This window comes from Saccostrea cucullata, unplaced genomic scaffold (genome assembly GCF_032062105.1).
Source record: "Saccostrea cucullata isolate Sc308-1 unplaced genomic scaffold, CSIRO_AGI_Scuc_v1 ctg217, whole genome shotgun sequence".
Lineage (NCBI taxonomy): Eukaryota > Metazoa > Mollusca > Bivalvia > Ostreida > Ostreidae > Saccostrea > Saccostrea cuccullata.
The window spans coordinates 22501-48835 of NW_026936638.1; the positions used below are offsets into that span (position 1 = coordinate 22501).

The 26335-nt window shown below is 33.0% G+C and overlaps 1 protein-coding gene across 1 annotated transcript in view; it reads left to right on the top strand.

The window, feature by feature from the left end:
* Positions 1-25626, top strand: part of LOC134246090 (uncharacterized) — a gene marked incomplete at its 3' end in the record, with an annotated part of 38522 nt that extends 12896 nt beyond the window's left edge. Inside the window, 7 exon segments of the mRNA XM_062728370.1 lie at positions 6626-6790; positions 10594-10842; positions 15407-16231; positions 18336-18472; positions 18988-19084; positions 23746-23910; positions 25433-25626. Coding sequence (XP_062584354.1) covers positions 6626-6790; positions 10594-10842; positions 15407-16231; positions 18336-18472; positions 18988-19084; positions 23746-23910; positions 25433-25626 — 1832 coding nt within the window.
* Positions 25627-26335: the final 709 nt, after the last annotated feature.

A 26335-nucleotide genomic window follows, 5' to 3' on the forward strand; every position in this document is an offset into this window, starting at 1 on the left:
ACATGCAATCTAGAATCGTAAATATTAGACATGTAAGAGGGCATCATGATGGGAGAATACCATCGTGTAGTATTGTATCACTGTGAAATGCCAATTTGTACATGTTGTAGTCATGAAAGTAAAATTCCTGAGAACTTGCAGATTTTTGGGCTATGAAAGTGACTTGATAATTTTCATAATGCCGCACATTATTCAAGTTGAAGTATTTTATTTTCATACCATACACAAGGATTTTAAAGCAAATGTCGAAAGTGAATAAACTATTTATATACAAAGATACATAAGCATTTTTTCTTACAAGGCATAATTATGATGAATTAAACTTAAAATGATATTTATTTTAAATTAAATTTTAATTTCATGTTGACATATATGCATGTTTTGATCTATATGAAATAAATAAGACTACTGAAGCAACCGGAAACTTGATTTAGTATGCATGGTTTAATTCTTCATTAGAAATTATACTTATGTTATTTTTGTACCCTGGGCTTCAAATATTAAATGTGATGCTGCACCGTGCAGTTTCTAAATATTACTTTTAAATCATATTAACCATAAACATGATTCTCTTGATATCAACAGAACAGCTATTGTTTACCTGTATATAAATTCTGCATTATGATAGACTGGAGCTTGATGAAATGAGCAATTGGCCATTATCAATTTCTTAAGTTGCATGCATTGATATTATATAGTCATATATACTAGTATTTGTTTGTTGCTCGTAGAAATTATGATATCCGTTTAGAGAACTTTTTATTCATGTGGATACATCACCAACACAGTCTCTGCTCTCATCCGAGGTAGCGGTCTCTATGTACTACATTGGATTCAGACCCGTGATGTAAGAATCAGCACCTACTTCCCAACTTGAGGCGTGTCGCTCTAACCACTGGGCCACACTGTGTGACCCATTATGAAAATTTGACTGTAATACTTTTACGTCTATATGACTTCTAAATTTTATTGACTTGATAAAATGACTGATACACAAATAAGATTTTTGTAATCTCTCTGTTTACAGCTGTTTACCATTTGTCATATTTCTATCACTAATTAAATCAATTTTCAACAATGGCCACTACAATCTAATTAAAATTAGATGTTAGATCCGCTCGCATACTTGCTACACTAACATCTAACAACATCCCATAGAGGGTCAAGTCAGAGGTCAAATTCTATCAACCAATCAAATCGTTTCTGGCAAAATCATTGTTTATTTGTTGACGTTATCGAGGAGAATAAGTCTAGAGTTGTTCCGAACTTGACCTCTGACGTGACCCTCTATGGGATGTTGTTAGATGTTAGTGTAGCGAGTATGCGAGCGGATCTAACATCTAATTTTAAAAAGATTGTGGCCACTAAAGAGTCATAGTTCTGTCTTATTATATAAATAGTTATCTGCCCTTTATGCAAAATGGAATAAATAAAATAAAGTATTAAATGGATTATAATTTTGAATCAAAGAAGGCCTACATATCTTAAACAAACATAATTTAGATGTAGTCTTGCTTTTATGAAAAATTGTAACTTATTTAATTTTTCTCACTCTCAGATATAATTGCTTTTCAAGAACTTTTAAAGGTGTCTTCTAGCTATTCCCACTTCCTATTTTCCATCATTTTTTTCTTTGTCATGTGTCTATTAGAATTTTAACTGAATGTCAGGTGCAAGGAAATGGACATGCAAGTGGTTTTTGGAACTTTTCCTAGCTCATGCTAAAAACAAAAACAGTTATTAATGTACGGTACTGTACTAATTTGATCTATTTTAATTTCAGATATCCACTGAACAAATCATCTGGAAACTAAGGCTAATAGGAGAGGATGAAGAATACTTCAGTTAAAAGGTATGTTTTAACAGTGAGTAAGAACTTAATATAATTTATGTAGCTCTATTTTAGGAAATTAAGGACTAAAGCATAAAGTTTATGTTTTTATTTTCTATTGTTTTGTTAATCTCACTGTGTCATGTTAAGCTCTCTATTTAGTATTTATCGTCATGATCATAGTCAGTGTGTTGTGGGGTTGGGGAGGGGGGGGGAAGGGGTAAACATGTAAGCTGCTTTCCTCTACTTTTTAAGTTTTATATAATATATTTATATGTTTCCATGAAATAAACAGATGTTAACATTTTCTTAGAAAGTCTCATTTTGTGAGCTACCTACTAAAATTGTATGATTTATTTAAGATAACTATTATCATGATTTTCAGCTTCTCTGCAACCGCTCAACCAATTTCAGCCAATTTTGGTGAAGGGGAACAAAATTTATAAATTTTATCCCCCCCTCCCCCGCGGGCCTGAGGGGTGGGGCCAAAACCACTAAAATTCATGCAATCTTTGAAAATCCCCTTCTTCTTTTCCCCTCCTGAACATCAAGCAGTCAAACTGTTGGTATGATTGTAATCGGCATTGAGTCCTCTACCATAATTATGAAATTCATGACCCCAGGGTCAGGGATTCTAGTATTAGGGTGGGTCTTATAGCTCTTTGGAATTAATCAAACCATTTAAGATGAAATAAAACCTATGAAAACATTTAGTAAATTTTGAAATGTGTGGCCCCAGGGTTAGTGGTTCCTGTGGGGTGGTGTACACAACTCGTGGTTATAAAATGGAATTGCATTGTATCTTTATTACTCTGATCTACCTTTGGGTATTTAGTAACCAAAGTAAGCATGTTAACTAAGTGTATAATTATGATAAACAAAGGTGTGTCTTTCAAAATTGTGAATTTCATGGCCTTTTGTTTAAATTACGAACAAAACTCAATTGAGTGGAAGTTGTTAGGCCTAGAAAAAAAATATTTGTTTTCCCTTTCAGGCTGAAAAAATATAGGTAGATATAGGAAGGTAATTATTCTTTTTTTTGAAACATTTGTTTTTTTTGCTGCTTGAATGAAAAAGTGTATAGAAGTAACATTAATGACAAAAAAAAAATGGTGTTTTCAAGCATTTCTGTGACTTAAAAGAAAGTTAACTCCAACTTCTTTCTGTCTTGAGCATGTTGAAAAGCTTGCAAAGTTGGAGACTATAATTCCCTGGGTGAAATCTTGCACTTCATGGGACAAAAGCATTAAAAAAAATTTAGGGTCGGCACTATATATTAGGGTCAGTCGGGAACAAACATATTTTTTTCTAGGCTTTACATGATACTCAGGTGACCTATAAGGTCTTTGGGCCTCTAGTTGTTATTCAAATATCATGAATCATGGTCTAAGGGTCTAGGTTAGGGGTACAAAAAATATTTTGATGAACAAGTAAAATGAAGAAAAAAATCCTTAATTTACTCTGAAAATCTTATCAGAAACAAATCCATACATACTTATTCAGTACATTTAAATACATTCAAGTTTGTGTATTTCATTATCCCTTGTCAAGTGTGTAAAAGAGGCAACTTTAATAAACTAATGCGATTTTAAACTTGATAAATTTTTAGATTTTATTTTAAATCATTCTGATCAAAAATGCTGAAAATTTGAAATTAATCAAAATAAGGCTTGTGCTAGAACAGTTTTAGGAACTTTCAGTTTGTCAATCTTATTAAAATTAAATGTTAGATCTGCGCAAATATTGGCTAAAATCTAATGGCATCCTGTAGAGTGTCACGTCAGACGTTAGATTCTATTAACCAATCAAATACTCGAATGCAAAAATTATTGTATTTAATTTATTGGAATGATTAAGTCTAGAGTCTGAGTTGTTCCGTATTTGACATTTGACATGACCTTCTATGGATGCTGTTAGATGTTGTGTAGCGAGTATGCAAGAGGATCTAACATGTTGTTTTATTTAGATTGGGATTTTGTTAAACTATATTTTTATATATTTTCAATAGGTCAATCCAACTTGAACTTGAAGTGCAAGTGAGTCTTCAAAAATGTGGACCACTCAAGGACTTTTCTGTTGGTTGATGATGGACTACAAACTGAATATTTAACAAAGAAATCCACTTTGGTGCTTATTGGCTACTAATGATGTGAACTTTTACATTTCCTTGATGATACTAGACTTGCTTATACTGAATTCAGGTTTAGTTGATTGATTGCAGTTCCAAGTTCCTCTCACAACATTATATCTCTCATGTATGAGACATCATTAAATGCAGACATTTTCTCTGTCCTCCTGTTGTGACATGAGAGCTCGGACTTAGTTGTAAAAATATTTATGATGCAAGAGAAAATAAATGGCCAAGCCAATGTATGTAAATGTTGATAATAATATTAAATATTCTTTGATAACTAGTGTGAGTGTGTTTTGTTTTTTCCAATATGAAAATTCAGGGGGAAAATGAGTTTTGGTTGAAAAGCTGGGCTAAATTGTATAATTGATAGTACAGTTTCTGTTGCGGAAACCTATGGTACACCATATGTATTTCAACCGTATACGCATACTGAAACCTTGCGTAAACCTCAAGTTTCAGCAAGTTTCAGTTGCGGAAACCTATGGTACACCATATGTATTCCAACCGTATACGCATACTGAAACCTTGCGTAAACCTTAAGTTTCAGCAAGTTTCAGTTGCGGATACCAATGGTACACCATATGTATTTCAACCATATACGCATACTGAAACCTTGCGTATACCTCAAGTTTCAGCAAGTTTCAGTTGCGGAAACTATTTGGATTCGTGGACACCTTTGGTTTCCGCACTGCGGAAACTTGATGAAACTTGAAGTTTCCGCACTGAAACTTTGCGGAAACTATTAGTAACCTTAAGTTTCCGCAGAGTTTCAGTAGAGTTTCAGCCATGCGGAAACTGTATTTTTCATCCAGTGACTTGCTTTCGCCTTCAACTCAACATTTAGATATATCGACGACATATTGTCAATTAACAATGGTTATTTCCATTCCTATGTCGATCTGATATATCCTGGTGAGCTTGAGATAAAACATACCACAGAGTCTGACACATCTGTTTCATATTTGGATATTTTACTTGAAAAATAATGTTAATGGTAATCTAGCTAACAACCAATGTTTACGATAAACGTTGTCGAAGTCTCTTGCTCCGGAGAACTACTGTTGTAATAACCCCAACAAACACCTCTGAGGCTTGAAAGGCGTTTATTGAATATGTGGTAAAAGAACTGTAAAGGAACAGAAAAAAAAGAATTAGAATCTGAATAATATGACACAGAGTACATCATACACTAACAGTGACATAAACTGACGACCATACTTGTATACATGAATCCATCCTTCAGCATATTATGTGTATAACATGTATAACTCATATCAAGACATCAATCAAATGGATAATGTAATAAACTTTAAAGTGCAAACATTTTCATCTGACACTGGTAAATCCATCTAATTATATGAGCCGAATTTGAGTATCTTAAGTACATGTGCATAACACGGCTAAAATAAAATAATTAACAGTTGACTAGATTCAAATAAGACTGGACCTAAGACTAGCATTTCAGGTATAAGTATAATGTGAAGTAGATTGTATAATTATCAGATATACTGATACAAATAGATTACACAGATGAAAAAACCTAACCTGAATTTCTCTGACACAGACATGTTAACATATAGATACATTTCACTAGTATACCAAAAAAACATCCTAATATAGACAAATAATAAATTCTATTTTAACATAATGCTAGAAAAAGACTTACGCTGGGGCTTAAGACAAGATAGTCAAAAAGAAAAACTGATTAAAGGCGAAAAACAGTGTGCTCCGAAGCACATGTTGTCAACAATCAAAATGAGGCTCGTTTCTGCGCATAAAATAAAGAACCAAGATACACATACAAAAATTCCGGGACGGAACAAACGTGATGCCTTTTCTATCGTCAACTTCAATTACTTATGCTGCAATATATCTTCATCATCTTCATATGGCCTTTATATACGAGGTATAAATTATTGACAAACAAGTTAATGAAATAAGAATATCAGCGATCTCGTTTAAAGTTATCATTTCGTAAGTTCTTTGGTCGATACAATGGCCTTGTCAGCAAATATAATTTATCATTGAGTCAAATGCTCATGGACGTTTTTCATACTAATTGTTAGTCCATTATTTATACACTGAATTGAGGACGGATTTTTCCGTTATTTCCCAATCGTGACAAGGACCACACGGCGGGTGTGACCGGTAAGCAGGGGATGCTCACTCATCCATGGCATCTGATCCCACCTGTGTTATTTTAGCGGTCCGTGTTTGTTCTGCTCCTATTATGTATTGTTTTTATGGACTTTCATATTGAATAATGTTCGGTTTTTCCATATCCTTCATTTTATTTAATATTGCCTGCTTGAAAAATGTAAAATACGTGTTATAATATTAAAGGTACTTGGACACAGATTTGAAGTTATTATTTTCTTTATAATATTACAACTTATATATTGTAATAGCATTTCACACAAAAACTAGTTAAAAATCTTATTTCATATAAAAGATATTAAAATTGACTTTTAAAATCAAAACAAAAATTGTAAAATATCGTTAAAATAATCGACTAAAATATACAAAACAAAACAAATTGTCTAGCAAAACAATATCTAATCATAAGTAAACATCAACAAAGTGCGTTATGTATTAATAGAATAAGTATTCGAAACATTGTTTACCAAAATAAAGTCAATTGCCTGTTGTATTTTTTAAAGGAAATGACGCAATCTATGAGTTAACAATGAACAAGGACCGGGAACTCCGGGTTGAGCTACAAGATTTTGATGGCGTTGAAGCGTACGCTCAATACTCTACATTTTATGTTGGAGATAAATACAGTAAACACGTACTCACTGTATCGGGGTATTCAGGAAGCGCAGGTTGGTCTGATCAATACAATGTTCAGTCATCACACAGGATACTAATCCATCACTTCATAATAAAATTCTGCTTTGACTGAATGCAAAAATTAGTGTTTATCAAGTAATCTTCCTTATGTTACAAAAAATATGGTTGATTTTACATCTTATTTTTTCATATTATTTGGACATGTTTGAATGAATATTATCATATTTTCACTTTGAAATGATGGAAAGTATACTAGTAACCTATAACAAATAAATTAAATAGAAACGTGTTATACTTATATTTAAGATCCCTCTCTACACTGCACGCTAAAGAGTTCTGATTCTAAGGGATTTTTCTGCAGTTAGAGTGATCTGCCCTTAGAAATAGAAATTTACAATATATTAATCAATTCGTAATGAAATTGAGAATTCTTAACATTTTAAAAGATATATTAACTGAAGGTGTTATTAACATGTATTTCTCTATTGAAGTAATTAACAGTGATTTCTATTCACTGATACTGTGTTGTCTTTGAACATTTTTCCGGGGGTAAATGCCACGCATCATACTAAAAATTTAATAAATAAGGTTAATATTAACTCCATTTACGATATATTTTTCTCAAATCTAAAAAAAAAAATTTGCAATTTTGTAGAGAGGATCATTAAAACATTATTTTTTTATTTTTACAAAAACACCTCTTTAATGTCTTAAATGCGTAAAATGTTCCAACCAAGATTCTCAAGCCATTTATTAAATGCGTTGTGAAGTTTATTCCCAAATTGTGTACATGAACTTTTTAACAAGGATTTTTTAAACATAAAACAAATGTACTATTTAAAAAGGGATGTGATATCCAGTTTTCACTCATGCTTTGATACAAGCTTTTTCTTATAATGTAATTTGTGTAGTATAAAACTATGCATTACAAATTTGTTTTTTAAAATAAAATTATTCATTTACAATGTTTTCTTAGATTCTGGACAATGATGTTTACGGTGCAGTCTACAATGCTATGAGTATTGTTTTTTATGAAATTATAGATTATGATTTTATCTATACTCTTTTCTAGGTGAAAGTTTGGCTTATCACAACGGTAGTAAATGCAAAAACCTATGACATTTTAGGAAAGTGGAATTACCTTTAAAACTGTAAAGAGACCTTTATCTTTAAATATATGCATGGGTCTTTTAATGAAACCTACTCCATGTCAAAGCAAATAAAAGAGACAGCCTTCTTTAATGTTTCAGGCTATACAAAGAAGACAGGACGGATCTACAGACTTTTACAGGACGTGCTCAGAATATAAACAAGCATTTGGGGATTCATCTACAAACTACTGGATTGGTAAGATAAGTTTATGTATCATTTACATTATAAGATATCAATCTAGATTTATATCTTATCCAGAAAGATTTTTTGGGGGGATAAGATGCCATTGATTTAGAAAAAAGATTAAATTATTCTAACTTTTTATACAGATACTTTGAAATTGATATCATAAAGATGCTGATGTTCCTCATTGACAAGATATACAGTAAATCATCTTTTATTCGCGTGCGAGAAATATTTGCGAGTTTCGCGACCTACTTTTGCTCGCGAATATTAATCGCCGCGAACCAATAATTTTGATAATTATTTGTAAAGAATTTTTCTTCGGTCACGAAAATTAATTGTCGCGAATGGATTTCAGATAGATGAATCGCGAATAAAAGATGACGCGAATAATAGTTGGTTTACAGTATGTAATTTTGGCAATAAGTCTTCCAACTATCCGTTGGAATTGCAATAGGCACGGACTGTGCTATTTATCAGCGAACCTGTTTTGATAATTCTTTAAAGCAAAACTTATTCAATATCTACTATATGAAAAGAAGAGAATTTTCAAGCGGCATATATTGACGACGTTTCATCAATGAAAACTAGTTAATTTCATTTATATGTCGACTCCATGGAGACACAGGTTCGGCTATTGTATTCCGTACCCCACCAAGCCTAAAACTGAAAACAGACTTAAGTTAAAAATGTGGTTTTGTATAGCATTTAAATATAATCATATGATAAAAAAAAATTATGATCAAAATTATTTCAAAATTTATATTGTAGTGAAATTTCGACTGAAGTCTGTTCTAAGTTAATGATCTTGGGACTTCTGAACGTAGATTGCTTCGTTGCCAAGCGACGTGCCTTAGATGATAACGTCCAGGTCTTCGAGATAAAAATTAACAGAGGAATAAGTAACTGACTGAGTGCACGCGTAATACATGGTCTAGTAAAATAATGTTCTCAATAAAGAAATTCGTAAAGTAAATATAATCTCACTGTTTCGGGATATTCAGGAACTGCAGGTAGGTCTACTCATAATAATGATACATAATGTTCAGAAATCAAAAGGGATTGGAATATCAGTTTGTAATTTGATTCCGCATTTAAAACCCTTTTAACTGGCCAGAAAAATTAGTGTATAAAAAAAAAATCATGTTTCTTACGTCACAATTTGACTTGCATCAAAAAAGTTTGATTGACCTCACATTTTATTTTTTCAAATTATGAAGACATTTTTGAATGGAAATTGTCTTAGAATTTACATTTCAAAATGAAGGAAAAATATATCATACTATGGATTTGATAGCTACGCAAGGTACACTTTTAAAGCGTAAGCTGGCTCAGCTAAGGTTATTAAGGAATCACTGTCTAGTAAGTAGATTATGCCAGAGCATCAACGATAGTTGGAAAGGTGGGATAATTTGCATAACGGTTGGACCTCATTATGCATAAATTATCCCACGTTTCCAACTTTTGTTGATGTCCCTGGCATATTCTTCTAACTAGACAGTGATGCCTTACATTTCCATTTCATTGTGAAAAAAATCGTAATTTCAAAATGTTGTCTAAACGATTCATACACGAGGCCTCTCATGTCAATTTCAATAGTCCCCGCCTACTGGAAGTCAAACACAAGGACAGCCGCACGAGATTTACCTGCATATTAGGCCTCCCTGGCGTCAGACACTAAGACAGTCGCACGAGATTTACATGCTTGTTAGCCCTCCTTAACTCCGGCCCTATTTCTTGACGATATTTACATTCCGTTAGAATGACCAAGAAATCGACCCTACTAATTTTCAAAGAGTTACAACAGAGAACACAAATAGAAATGGAAATATTACAGTATAACGTGGATAGCTATGAAATACATTCCTTAAATATTCAGTATAACAAGACTATTAAGCCAATTATGTACACGAACTCGTTTCGTTATGATTACTTTTATTATCATAAATTTTACATACATGAAGCAAAATGACAACAAAAAATAGTTATTTTCATCTGTGATATCATCAGTTATCAATATACATACAAAGATATATACATGTCTTTTACGTACAAACACTTTTCAAATCATTAGATATTTTAGAATGTTTTGATTAAGATTCATCTTGAAATGTAATATGTGTGTTAAAAAATAATATATTACACATTTATATTTTATTAATACGCTTATCATTTACCCCGAGGAAATAGATGAGTATTGTGAGGGTAACGATAGATATATAGATGAGTATTGTGAGGGTTAGGATGGATGGATGGATGGATGTGAGGGTGACGAACGAACGATCGATCGATAGAATAAATTAGATAGAAAAGAGTAGGATAGATAGAGAGAGAGAGAGAGAGAGAGAGAGAGAGAGAGATAGATAGATAGATACAAAATCTTCACATGGTTGTAATCTAAACAACGAGTAATAAGAAAGAAAAAAACTAATAAAACACGATGTTACGAATATTGTCTCATTGAACTACAGATTATAATATTATAAATTCTCTTTTCTAGGTGACGGTTTGGCTTATCATGATGGTAATAAATTCAGTACAAAAGACCTGGACAACGACAGAGGTAAGCGTCACTGTGCTACAACATTCCACGGAGCTTGGTGGTACAAGGACGGTCATCACGCAAACCTGAACGGACTGTACGCCCAGTCTGCTGTTAATGATTCTAGTTATAATTACCCCACATGGTATGAATGGGAAAATAAACATGAAGCTCTTCAAAAGACACTGATGATGATCAGACACAAAAGCTAGGAATCATTTACTGTATATCACTTAAATTTTGCGACACTTTTTTTTTGCGAGATAGTCATTGATTCTTTATAAGCGAGACAAAATTTTCACGAATTGAGGTCTTTGCTCTGTATAATCCTAAGGAATAGTATTATGCGCGAGAAATAAATTTTCGCGAGCACACTGTCTCGCGTAGTTACGCGAAAATTAAGTTCTCGCGAATAAAAAGTGATTTACAGTATGATCAGACCAAACATATTATTGGAAATTAATTTTTTTTTAATTAAATAGCAACTATATGTTATTTACTCATTTCAGTAGAGATTTCTTTTCTGTATCGTATAACGAACAGCTACAATATACATTATATGTCCCTTTTTATTCAATATTTTCAACACTGAATTTTAAACACTCAAATTTTTTTTTCTTCGTATGAACAGATAAATATTGTTCTTCATTAATGCTGCATTTTTAAGGAATAACTGTCTTATTTTTCGCTTTCATGAAGTGATCAATCGATTGGCTTGTGTGATACTTTGCATAAACGCCGAAGGCCAAAGGACCTTTTTAACCGTAAAAAAGCGACGTAAGCATAGTCATGGGCATCGGTCTTACAATAACCTGTAAAACACGATGTCTCTTTTGATTCATTACTACCTTATGTATATCAACAGTTAGGACTTCATCATACTCGCACCAAAATTACCGTGTCCCTTTGTTCTTTTCAATATTCTTGTTCAAAGACATGGAAAGCATATTTTTTTTTATTCCTCGACACCAGAATATAGGCTCAGATCTTGGATTATGGATATTGCAAATCATAGGCTTTTTAAACCCGCACGTTTTACTGAGGAAAATGCAGCTAAAAGAATCCGTTTTTTCCTTAAACTTAAATATGACAACAAAGGAATTGACGCTGTTAATATAAGTAATATTCTTATTCAGAAAGGGTCCAGTCTTGCATTCAACCATATTTCAAGTTAAAGACTACATCCTATATTTCCTACAAATATACATTGACTATTGCTTCCAAACTTTTCAATTACACTTTACAGGGCCTGGATAATGGTGATCTGAAATATAATCCTATATCGTGTGTCAGATGTATGTTGAAATTGCGTATTTAAAGATTGAGGGGCAATGTAAAAATCATCTATCCTTCTGTATTCAATAATTTAGAAATGGAAAAAAAGATTAAATGGATTACAGATCCCATGTCTTCTGTTTCAAAATGTTATGTGCGAAACTGTAAAACTTGACATTTTGATAACTAACATTTCTTTCACCAGTAATCTTACTGGACATAGCTTCTGTACCAAAACTTGGGAAAATCTGAACTGCAAATGTTCTAATGTTGTCTATGGAATAGAATGTAAACTGTGTGGACTTGTTTATGTCGGTGAAACCAAGGGATCGCTGAGCAAGCGATAATCAGGTCTTCAAATCATGGTGATCAGCAGATTTTATACAAACATTTTAATTTACCTGATAATTCTATTTTATCAATGAATGTTAGAATTCTCGAAAAGATTTATCACCACACAAATAGTCCGTCGCTGAGTACACCTTTCCGTAGACAACGAGAAGAATTTTGGATTAGAATACTATTGGGGCAGCCTTTCCCTATGGATGTAATGACAATGTCGATAGTGTTGGAAATCTTTCCAGTCCACAGTATAATAATGTAAATGTGATGGGACTTTTTAACCATACTCAGAAAAGTAAGCGTAGTCACGTAGTTCATACAATAAACCTGCAATTCACGACGTCTCTTTTGATTCATTACTACCTTATGTAAATCAACAATTAGTTCTACATCATATTCGAACAAAACTTTACTCTATCCCTTTGAAACTTTTAAATAGTCTTCTTGAAAAGGCCAAGGAACATCCAATTTTAGATTCCTCGTCACCTGAATATAGGCTCGAATCTGTGATTATGGATATTGCATATCATAGGCTTTTTAAACCCGAACGTTTCACGGGAGAAAATGCAGCTAAAACAATCCGTCTTTTCCTTAAACTTCAATATGCCAATAAAGGAATTGATGCTGTTAATATAAGTATTATTCTTAATTACAAAAGGGTCCAATCTTGTATTCCACGTATTTCAAGTTAAAGACTATACCTTGTATTTCCTACAAATATACATCGACCATTGCTTCCAAACTTTCAATTACGTTTCAAATAAACACTTTACATGGCCTGGATACCGACTATCTGAAACATAATCCTCCTTCGTGTTCATGTTCTTCTTCACCCTATAACCATAGTCCTGCTGGACACGTTATAATAGGTGACGTACATATAGTTTGTAATGAGGACCTTAGATCACTTATTTTAAAAGGTTCTAAATATAGGGAACCCCGATCCTTCAACTGGCGTCATAATTATATAAATATTATTGATTCTGTTGAAAATTACGCCAGACGATGGGCCAGATATGAAAAAGAATACGTTGAAACCTTGTCAGAATGGATTTAATGTATCAGGTCCATGTTAAAGACACATATTAAAAGATTGAGGGGCAATATAAAAACTATCTATCCTTCTGTGTTTAATAAACCAGAAGTGAAAAAAGAATTAGATAGATTACATGATCAGTATGTACTGGTTCCTGCCGACAAAGCAGGTAACAACATTGTCTTCGTTTGTAAGGCTCATTATATAAATTACATTCTAGAAGAACTTGGAACAAATTCTAAAAGTGGTAATCCAACTTATACTCATACTTCCTTTTCTAAGGATTGATTGATTGATTGTATATTGTTTTACGTCCCTCTTGAGAATTTTTAACTCATATGGAGACGTCACCGATGCCGGTGAAGGGCTTCAAATTGAGCAGTGAGGGTTCTTTATCGTGCCAACACATACCGTGACACGGGACCTACGTTTTTAAGGTCATATCCGAAAGACCCGTGACTTTCACTTCTAGTGCCGAGCGCTTAGCGAAGGAACAGTCACTACCTTTGTTTACGTCTTAGGTATGACGCGGCGCCGCGATCGAGAATCGAACCCGGACCTCCCGATCACGAAGCGAACGCTCTACCACTAGGCTACCGTGACCGGTCCCCTTTCTAAGGAAGACATTCTTCATAATCGCCTGCCAAATTTGAATACTTTTAATATTCCACAGAGCCAAAATGAATTTGAACTACCTTGTTTATATTGGATTCCGAAACTTCATAAGAATCCTTACAAACAAAGATACAGTGCGGGTTCCAGTAAATGTTCATCCAAGCCTCTTTCGTTACTCCTCACTAAGATATTGACAGTAGTGAAGGAAAAACTTCAAGAGTACTGTTCAACTTTATATTCAAGAAGTGGTGTGAATCAGATGTGGATACTTAAAAATTCTAAAGAACTTTTGGACAATTTTAAATCACGAGACTTTACAAAAATCAACAGCTTAAAAACTTTTGACTTTTTGACTTTTCAACTTTGTACACACAATTCCCCACGACAAAATAAAATCCAGACTTTTTGATATCAATGACAGCTGCTTCTTCAATAAAATGGAACTCGTAAATTTACTTACCTCGTCATTTGTCATTTGCAAAATTATTTTGTTAAAACAGATTCTGATTGCACACATAAGTACTCCGAAGTTGACATCAAGAAGATGCTTGAGTTTCTGATTGACAATATCTATGTGGTTTTTGGAGACCAGGTATTCCAACAATCTATTGGAATACACATGGGTACAAATTGCGCTCCGTTATTAGCAGACTTATTTTTATATTCAGATGAAGCAGAATTTATGCAAAATCTTATGCGTGAAAAGAGGTAAACACTATGATGGTTATAAAACGGATCCCTGATTAAAAAAAAAATCAGGAATGAAAACATCACTTCCAGGTGATTTAACAAGGTTTCTCATCTTTACTTTTTATCTTTCTTTCTATATGACGAATATGAGATTGTAACACCTCTAATCTCCAGTCTGCATGGGATGCTCTCTCCTCCATGGCACCTGATCCCACCTCTGAGTTTCTGGGGGTCCGTGTTTGCTCTGCTCTATTGCTGTATTGTTTTATGGACTTTGAGACTGAATACTGTTCGTTATCTCCATATCCTTCTCCATTAAAAGGACTTCAAAATGTTATCCATATTTTCTATAAGCATTTTTTTCAAATTGGTTTCTAACAGATTTTATTGTTTCTTTCACCTTGTTAACATATGTTTTGTCAGTAAGTAAAGAGTTGTTTAATTTCCAAAGACCTATTACTTTCTGAAAGGTATTAAATTTTATACCAAGAACCACTGATGAGTGGTCCGATCTATACCCTAGTTCAATTGCTAAATTTTCAACCAAGTTACACGAATTTTCAGAAAATAAAATACCAGTATAATTTAATCGTCCTTGTTTTTCTGCAAAAAAACTTAATTCATCTATTACTCATTATGTACATGGTTTAGAGTAATGATACTCCGGATAAGGTTTTAACTTTGAATAAAGATTTTATTTATTATAAGAAAGCAAGTCAAGTATTAAGTCATCTTTTCAGGAAAAAACACTTACTTTTAAGTGCTTCATGAGTCGAACGGATAACGAAGGCCCATTGTTGAACATCATATAAGCGACTTCCTTAAACATAATAAGTTACTCTCCTGTAAAGATGGGCGATCTACAGATACAATGTTTCATCCTCTCTGTATTGGCTTATGGAACATTTTGTGATTTATCTTTAATTGAAAACGAAGCTTCTGATAAAAATGGTTTCCTCCCTAGTACTGTATCAGATAAAGCGTCCAATGTCTTACGTGACATTCTGAATCAGGAAAGTCTGGTCCGCTTCTCTATGGTCCAAAAAATACAGAATTTGGTTATGGATGCCATCGACAACAAAAAAGATATACAAGTAATGAAGGCAAAGCTTAGTGAGATGTCAATGGACTTACGGAACTTGGAAACGAAAAACCAAATATTGGAGGAAGAAAATATTGAACTGAAAGAGAAATTCAAGATGGTGAGCAAAACGGTGAATGTCAATAAAAACTTTACAAAGGAAGAAATGCAATATATTGACCAGGTGATTGAAAGCAAAACTTTAGCTCTTCAGGGTTTTGAAAAACAGCTAGATTTGTTAAATAAGTCAACAAAGAAGATAGTAAGTGACTTGAAAACAGACATACAGACATTGAAGATGACAGACCAGAGAACAATGGACAAAATAAAAGCACTAAATAAATCGCAATTTGTTTTCCCTGTTAGTCCACAAATTGAAATGCTCCAATATCAAATGAATGCAATGAATGTAACATTACAAAAATGCAGTGTGAACAGTTTTTATGAACGTGTTAAAAAGACACAGTACGCGCTAGAAAATTTCACCGACTCTGTAAATGATACTCTACACACTGTTTGTGGGGATCTGAATGAATCCAGCAGGATCTTGTCAAAAGGTATAATATTACAATCTATTTCAAGTTTAAATTATAAAATAAATTTGAAAAACAATGATTGGAACAAACTTTAATGTAGGTTAGAATAAGCTCTTGAAGTTTCTTTAATAAATATAGATATTATTTTGCTAAGAAATCATTTACGCAATGCTACAATGCGTAATGTGATAAGCTGGGATAATTGTTTTTTGCATTATTACATTTTGCGTCGATATCAACACATAATGTAATAACGTTAAATGTAAAAACAGACTTTATAGAATAATTATATTTTGTGTCGAAATCAACGCAAAATGTAATAACACGATTTTTGGACTATTGCATTTTGAGTTGTTATTTTTTATGTCGAGATTAAGCAAACTTCACGAAAGCAAAATGTTACAGACTTTTTGGTCAATGAGGTTGAGAATAAATTTCCGTTGAGTAGCGAAATCAGAAATCTAACGGAAAGGAAAAAAAAAATAAATATATGCTAATTCTAGCGGTAAGGGGGTTTCTTAACGATTAAAATTTCATACTCTTTTATAAATTGTGTGGATTGCGGACCATGCAGCGAAATTAAATTTACTCTCTCTGTCTCCAATAATAAAATGGAAAGTTTCTGCATAAAAATACAATGATCGACATACAAAGTAACCCCTACCTCCACTTCTCTGTGCACTTCTAATTCCCTTCCGAATGTAAGCGTGCACGTGGTACATGCATATGAAGAGCTTTTCATAGACCCATGGTCAATCTATGGTAATAAAGAATGTAAGTGATGGGAAAATGATACAGACTGATACTGGTATATATATAAGTCGACAAGTCAATCAAAGTATTGTTATATGTTTAAATCATTTTTTGTGTTTTACATTATGTAGTGTATTATTTTTTTCATTACAATTCGTTTCATTGTTTAATTGAATTTTGCATTGTTCTCAACACAAAAATTAAGGAACGCATAATGTAAAATCCAATAAGTGCATGAAGTACATTGTGCGTTGAGAACAACACAAAATGTAATAAAGCAAAATGTTAGAATCCAAAAATCGTATTATTCTATATGTGTAATTACATTCTACGTTTATCTTAATGTAAAGTCTAACAACACAAAATGCTATTATCCCAGATTATTACATTTTGCGTTGTTATTACATTTGGCATTATAATAATGTGATATATTTTAGAAGTTTGTACCACAAACAATGTTAAATCATCGTCCAGTTAATTCCAGAATAATGTTTGAATCTTGATTTTATCAATCTATATTAATCAATAAGTTGTAGGTGCACTGAGATTCTATAAAATAGTTCCTTTCTCTGGAATATTAAATACAGGACTTCATTGATCACACTTTATCTTCTTTTTGTACAAAGCCATGCTTTTAAAATTTCTTTTAAAAGATTGACACTAGATCTATGAATTAAGATTTCCAATGCTTATAAATAAAACTTTTAAATTTATCTAAATTAGTTCTATCCTGATTGACAGAGACAGAAATTGGCTCATAAAATTAAATATACAAATATGTATGATATTGACAGCAACTCGTAATATTAGGTATTAGGAAAAGCAAAAGTGGCGATCCAGGGTTCTTTTTTCTGGGGAGGGGGGGGGGGGGTGGAAGGAAATACATACTCACATATAGAGAAAAGTTACCAATTCCAGGTTTATAATTAAAAACTAAACAAATAAAATAATGCTCAATCGAAATTTAGAAAAATAAAAAATATATTGTTGGGATAGCGTATAAGTATTTTGACCTTTCACTTTGCAAAATCAATTAACATGTCTTTTTAATTATCGAGAAATCAACGTATTTAACTTAAAAAGAGATATTAAAGAAAACAATTAGAAATTTATTTACATGTATGTCTTGTTCATCTGTATCCAAAATACAATGCCTATTGTGCTTGAAGTTTGCGGATAAAGATACAATGTGAATTTGGTTTACACAATATTTATTTCCAAAAAAAAAGGATTTGAAAGAAGACAAAACCCTAGTTAGATTTTCTCCTTACAATGACAGTCAGTCCACAATTACCTTAGCATTGTCTTATATAGTGAAGTGTACAAAAGCCTCTAACATTTATATGCAACGATTTTATTTTCTCTCACATAGTGCTTCTGAAGGATTGTGCAGAAATTTTTAAGAAGTTCCCAAGTTTAAAGGGAAGGGACGGTGTATACAGAATATCCGTAGGTTCTGAGGTCAAGTCTGTTTACTGTGACATGAGTACAGATGGAGGAGGGTGGACAGTGAGTACACTTTGTTATAGATTAAAACTAGACGTACTGTGAGCAATGAGCTCACTAAATGATACCCCACCTCCGATATAAATATAATGACTATGTCCATGTTTTGCTATGGGAAACCCAAAATATGTGTCGGATCGAAAAGTAATATAGGAGGTGCACGATGGCAATATGTAATAAAAAAGATTCTGTGAAAGTTTCTTCAAATTTCATTCAGTGATATGAGAGGAGTTGCGGATAAGAGATAAATACCCAAAAGCGTAACAGACGGACATACCGATTACTATATACCCTCCCGCTTTTCAAACGGGGGTATAAATATAATTTATTTTTATACTTAAAATATTTTAATCCATGTTTTAAGATAAATTAAATGATTTAAAAAAAATTTTCTTACAAAATATAGAATATGTATGTGTTTTTCAAGATCCTATAAATAAAAACGGGAATAAATCTTGAATTACTTTTGCTTGCTGAATTTATAATAAACAAGTTATAAGTTAATTAATTTGTTAAAGGCAATACAAAGAAGACAGGACGGTTCTACAGATTTTTACCGGACTTGGCGAGATTACAAACAAGGATTTGGCGACCCCTCTACAAACTACTGGATTGGTAAGTTAGATTTATGTATCATTTTCCCCTTCTTTTTCTAACAAACAATCCTTATTATCTCTAATTATAGCTGCATGATAATGAGTTTATTATTTACTTTATCATTATTTTCTTCATATCTGGAGGATTTCCTAAGTATCAAAATATCGCCTAGTATAAAACAAAACAAAACATTTAACATCCCTTATGATTGCTGTTAATAGCCCTTCTGGTCCTAAAATTGAGATCATCGAAAATTTCGTCTATTTATACTGCCATTTTAGTTTCAAAGATCTGATCGGTCTAATGCACTTCGTGCAGATGTTAACAACGAGAGTACGTTATAGAAGAGTAAGGAATTTTTTAAAAAAAATTGGAAGAATTAATCCAGAATTATGCGCAACTTTTTGTGCACAATAAATGTACAGTTTTTAGCTCAAAGGCTCAAGTGAGCTTTTCTGATAAAAATTTGTCCTTTGTTTGTCGTCGTTGTTGTCGTCGTAAACTTTTCACATCTTCATCTTCTTCTCAATAACCACAGGGTCACTTTCAACCAATCTTGCCACAAAGTATCCTTGGGTAAAGAGGATTTAAGGTTGTTCAAACGAATTGCCACACCTTCTTCCAAGGGGAGATAATTTTGAATTAGTAATAAGATAATGTTATCTTTCATTAAAAATCTTCTTCTCAAGAACCAGTGGGCCAGGAAAGATGAAACGTATTAAGCATCCTGATATAGTGTAAATTAAAGTTTGTACAAATCGTGAACCCCGGGGGTATGGTTGGGTAGCAATGAGGTATCGAAAATTTAACATAGGAAAACATTGGAAAACTCTTTAAAAATCTTCTCAAGAAACTCATGTGGAAGCATCCTCTGGTAGTGAAGATTCAAGTTTGCTCAAATCATGACTCCCAGGTGAAGGGTGGGGCCACAATAGGGTATCAAAGTTTAATTGGAATAGATAGGAAAAATCTTCAATAATCTGTTTCTCAAAGACAGCAAAGCCGTGATTGGTCATAGTTAAATGGATCTTTCAGCATCCTCTGGTAGTGAAGAATCAAGTTTTTTTTTTTCAAAACGTAATCCCCAGGTCAAGGGTGGGGCAATTATGGGTAACCAATTGCAAAGTAGGATTACATAGAAAAAATATTTTAAATTCTTCTTCTTGAAAACAACAAAGTTATGATTGATTATAGTTACATGTATATGGAAGCATCCCCGGGTAGTGTAGATTCAAGTTTGTTTAAATCATGACCTTCAGGGGTAGTGCGGGGCCAAAATAGGGTATCAAGTTTTACATAAGAGTTCATAGGGGGAAATCGTAAAAATTCTTCACAAAGCAACGATTGATCATCAATTTAAAAGCATCATTAAAAGTTGATCATACCAATAAACAACAGAGCTATAATCTGTCATATTAATTCAAAAGTATTCTTAGGAAGTGTAGATTTAAGTTTGTTCAAGTACCCCCTAACCCTCTTTCATCGAACCCAATATTATAATAAATTTAAACTTTTCAATACTGAACTGATTTTTTGCTTTTTCCTAGCTTGTTCCTCAGGAGAACGATGTGGCCCCTGGGCCTCTTGTTTCAACGGGTGGCTCTCCGGTCTGTCAATATTTTTTTTTTCGGAGAGCTACAGTTCTGAGGCTACCTGAAATCAAGACGGTTTTTTTTTTTTGCCTACTTCGATCGGGGATTCGCGGTGCAGTTTTCGGTGTTACATATATTCTCAATTTTTATTTAAAAAAACACTTTGTGCAACAAATATAAAGATATAAAGAAATATAGGGCACATAACCAACACAACATAGGATCATTTGTAATTTCAATTCTAACTAATGTAAATCCTTCGGAAGGTAGAATAATTAATAACAATAAATCTTGCTACACAGATAATCCTGCCTGGATAGGATAACACTTTACCATAGGTTCACAATATTTGCACAAATATACTCCCCGTCAATGAAAATGCAACGCCCTAATTTTAGGTAAAAATTATGTACAGGAAATAACTAAAAAATAAAATATAAGGGATGGCAATTCTTAACCGGTTAATCGATTAATCGGTCGGAACAAAGCTAATCGGTTAGAAAATCCGTAATCGGTTAGTCAGATAAAATAAAAAAAATATATTATATGTATTTTAATACATTTTCTTAAAATCCATATTTTAGAAAGGAAACCGCTGCTAAAGTTCATTTAGGGTTTTTATCTTGTAATTAAATAATTTGGAGGTATGAATGGCTCTCCTTATTGAAATAACGGGATAATTTGTCAGTTTGTAAAGCGTTAATTGCTGTTTTTAAAACAATTTGTTATCCCGACTGTCATGTACGTGGTTTTTTTAATGATATTTAAAACATCACCAGTTAGCACGCACTTTTATTTATGTGTATATTTGCCGTTATCTAAAAGTTATGTTATAATAGAAAAGAAAACATTGAAAAGTAAGAGTTCAGACATAGTTAAGACAATGCAGAATAAACTTCTTTAACATCTGCGTTGGAAATTATCCGTGTTTGTTTTCTAAGGCAAGATTTATGGTTTCTTTATTTTTTCTTGTATATTGAAATTAAAATAAAATATACTCTTATGCACATAAAATATCCCGATCAAGAAAATTAACAGAATGTAACTTCTGACGTCTTTTTTAAGCCTTCTTGAAATCTTGAAGAAATGTCAAAATGTACATCTTGATACGACTAACCGGTTAATCGGTCGGAACGTCTTGCGATTAGCCGATTAGCAATTCTGTAATCGATTGCCATCCCTACAAAATATCCAAAGTTTTTTTTATCGGAAATTGCACCAAATCCAAATAAAACATTACAAAAAATCATAAGTTTAAGAAACACGATATATGAAATTTGATCATCGATACGTAATAAACGGGGGAATGGGGTTTATGCTCTTCTTATGTATAGTAACAGTGGGTATTGTTGTTGACGTTCTATGCTTGTAAAACTGTTGCACCTTCTTACATACACTTTCAAAATGGTCAAGTTATCACAATAAATCAGAGAATAATAATATATTTGTTGCCCCTCGAAACAACATTATAAGGAAGATTTAAGATACAGAAAAGTAAACAATATCAAATTTTCCTTTCCACATGAAAGGAAATTTGATTCAGTTTTAATTCAATCGCATGCAAGAGAAAGTCAAGACAAATTCTTCTGTAATGAAACAGACACAAACAACTTATAAGACACAATCCTTTGCTGAATTTTTAAGTTACGTCAAATAAAAAAAACTTCAAAATAATCAATATGCAATGTAGTAACAATTGTAATTATTTTATGATACAGGCAGTGATAGTTTGAACATGACAAAGTTGCTAAAAAATCAGCTGACTTATTTTTATGCCCCCGTAAACGAAGTTTCGGGGGCATATAGTTTTTGTCATGTCCGTCTGTCTGTCTGTCTGTCTCTCTGTTTGTCTGTTTGTCCGCAAAAACTTTAACCTTGACTATAACTTTTGAACAATATGTACTACGGCTTTCATACTTCACATATATAATCCTAATGAAAAGATCTTCTATTGGATATCAAGAACCTTGACTTTTTGACCTTGACGTTTGACCTTTTTTTAAAAAATACAACATTGACCATAATTTTTTAAGGTTTCGGGCTAGGGCATTCATCCTTCACAAATTGAATTCTTGTGGCAAGACCTTTCATTTGATATCAAAAACTTTGACCCTTTGACCTTGACCTTGGAGTTTGACTTACTTTTTACAAACATTAACCTTGACCATAACTTTTGAACAGTAGGGGTTAAAGCTTTCATATTTCACAAGTTTAATTTTTGTGACAAGACATTTCATTGGATATCAAGAATCTTGACCCTTTGACCTTGACCTTGGAGTTTGACTTACTTTTTACAAACATTAACCTTGACCATAACTTTTGAACAGTAGGGGCTAGAGCTTTCATATTTCACAAGTGTTATCCTTGTGACAAGACCTTTCATGAAATATCAAGAATCTTGACCCTTTGACCTTGACCTTGGAGTTTGACTTACTTTTTACAAACATTAACCTTTACCATAACTTTTGAACAGTAGGGGCTAGAGCTTTCATCTTTCACATGTGTAATCCTTGTGACAAGACCTTTCATTGGATATCAAGAATCTTGACCCTTTGACCTTGACCTTGGAGTTTGACTTACTTTTTACAAATATTAACCTTGACCATAACTTTTGAACGGTAAGGGCCAGCGCTTTTCTACTTCCCATACGTAATCTTTGAGACAAAGCCTTTCTTTAGAACCCAACAACCTTGACCCTTTGACCTTGAAACGGAGTTTGTCCTATATTATTATAAAATGTTAACCTTGGTCATAACCCTGGAACAGATGTAGCTAGCGTTTTATATTTCGCATTTCTTGTGAAAAGGCCTTAGTTTGGTACCAACAAATTTGATCTGTATTTGAAAAAGCTTAACCTTCGCTATGTTGCCATACGGGAGCATCAGTGTTTCACAAACACATCTTGTTTTATTCATATGAAATATGAAAAATAAATCGACAATAATATACAAAACTAAAGAAAAAATGTCTAACAAAACAACATTTAATTATTTAACTACATTAAAATATCAACAAAGAGGTTATGTATTGCATTAATAAAATAAATATTCGAATCATGAAGAAAAATACCTGTAGTAATTTTTAAAGGAAATGACGCAGTCTATGAGTTAACAAAGAACAAGGACCAGGAACTCCGGGTTGAGCTACAAAGTTTTGATGGTGCTGAAGCATACGCTCAATTTTCTACATTTTACGTTGGAGATAAATACCATAAATACATACTCACTGTATCGGGGTATTCAGGAACCACAGGTAGGTCTTATCATTACAATGTTCGTTCATCACACGGTGGGATACGAATATCCTGCGAAATTCTGCTTTGACTGAATGAAAAAATTAGTGCTTATAATGCAATGTTCCTTATGATACAAAAAGTATGGTTGATGTTACATCTTAATTTTTCATATTATTTGGACATGTTTGAATGAATATTATCATAATATTTACACTTTGAAATGATGGAAAGTATACCAGTAACCTATAACAAATAATTTTAAAAAACGCGTTACTGAGTATCTTGTAAGCCCTTTAAAACATTTTTTTTTATTTTTACAAGCACATCTCTTTAATGTCTTTAAGGCGTAAAATGTTTCAACCAAGGTTCTCATGCCATTTATTGTCCCCCGCTTTCGCGAAAGAGAGGGGACATTAAATCTCATTCGTCTGTCCGTCAGCCTGTCAGTCTGTCCGTCTGCCCGTCCGTCACAAACACTTTAACCTTGCCCATAACTTTTGATTTAGTGGAGCTATGACTTTCATGTTTCATATATGTATTCCTTGACATTAGACCTTTCTTTGGGTACCACCAAATTTGACTTTTTGACCTTGGAGTTTGACCCACTTTTACACAAAAAATTTCATACTTTTACTTTGGCCATAACTTTTGAAGCGTAGATACTAGGACTTTTATATTTCACATATATATTCTTTGTGGCAAGACCTTTCATTTGATACCAACAACTTTGACATTTTGACTTTGACCTTGGAGATTTCCGAACGTATGAAAAAACTTTAACCTTGACCATAACTTTTGAATGGTACGGGCTAGGGCTTTCATACTTCATATATGTAATCCTTGCGATAAGGCCTTTCTTTGGGTACAAAGAACTTTGACACTTTCACCTTGACCTTGGAGTTTAACCTACTTTTAACAAACTATGACCTTTGCCACAACTTTTGAATAGTAGATACTAGGACTTTCATATTTCACATATGTATTCTTTGTGGCAAGACCTTTCATTTGATATCAAAAACCTTGACCTTTTGAAGTTTACCTGGGAGAATTTTCGTGAATAGGAAAAAAATGAACCTTTACCATAACTTTTGAATGGCAAGGGCTAGGGCTTTCATACTTCACGTATGTAATCTTTGTGAGAAGACTTCATCGGATACTAAACACTTTAACCCTTTGACCTTGACCGAAAGCGGGGGACCACAATTCCTTGAATTTGCTTGTTATAAATGTGTTGTAAAGTTTATTCCCCAATTGTGTACATGAACTTTTTAACAATGATTTTTAAACATAAAACATGTAGTATTTAAAAAGGAGGTGTGTAACCAGTTTTCACCCATCATTTGATACGGATGCTTTTTCTTAGAATATAATTTGTGTCGCATAAAAATATGCATTACACATTTGTTTGTTATTATAAAATTATTTATTTATATTCTTTTCTTTAATTCTGGACAATGATGATTACAGTGGAGACTACAATGCTATGAGTATAGTTTTTATGAAATTATGGATTATGATTTTATCTATACTCTTTTCTAGGTGACAGTTTGGCTTATCACAATGGTAGTAAATTTTCAACAAAGGACCAGGACAACGACCAGTGGAGTAGTGTTAACTGTGCTGAAAGGCGACGCGGAGCCTGGTGGTACAACCACTGTTACTACTCAAACCTTAACGGAGAGTACGGACAGTCTGCGAAGTTTGGTGATAAATACCCGGTATGGCATGACTGGAAAGGAAATGAAGCATTAAAACAGACTGTGATGATGATCAGACACAAAAACTAAATAAGATTATAATCAAATATAACGATTGCAATATTTTGCTATTTCTGCTGTGTCTGGTGGTAAATACCCGGTATGGTTACACTGGAAAGGAAATGAATAAATACTACAAAAGATACTGATGATAATCAGACTCAAAAATTAAATAGTTTTCAAAAATCTTTATTTAATTCTGAGAAAAATGCTTATAATTGATTCAATAGTTTACTCTTCTCAAATAAAAAGTATAAACAACTTTACGTGGTATGCCCATATCACACTACTGAATTTAAAATTCCCTGATATTCTGAAAATTCTCAGATAAACTCTGTTACCCACTGTTAAAGTTCTGCTTTTCTCTGTTTAAGCACTGTACACTCACTGTACAAAATCCCTGTACCCACTGTAATCCTCGGTAAATCACAGTACAGATTCACTGTTATTTTTTGTACATCCCTGTACATTACTGTACGCCCTCACTGTACAGCACTGTACACCACTGTCTATCATTGTACGCCTCTACAGTACAACACTGTACATCACAGACGCGTACAGTACTCAACCTCTGTACAGCACAGTACACTACTATTGATCACTGTACGCGTCCCAGACTGGCACTGTACATCACTGAATTTCAATGTACGCATCCCAGTTTGGCACTGTACATCACTGAACCACA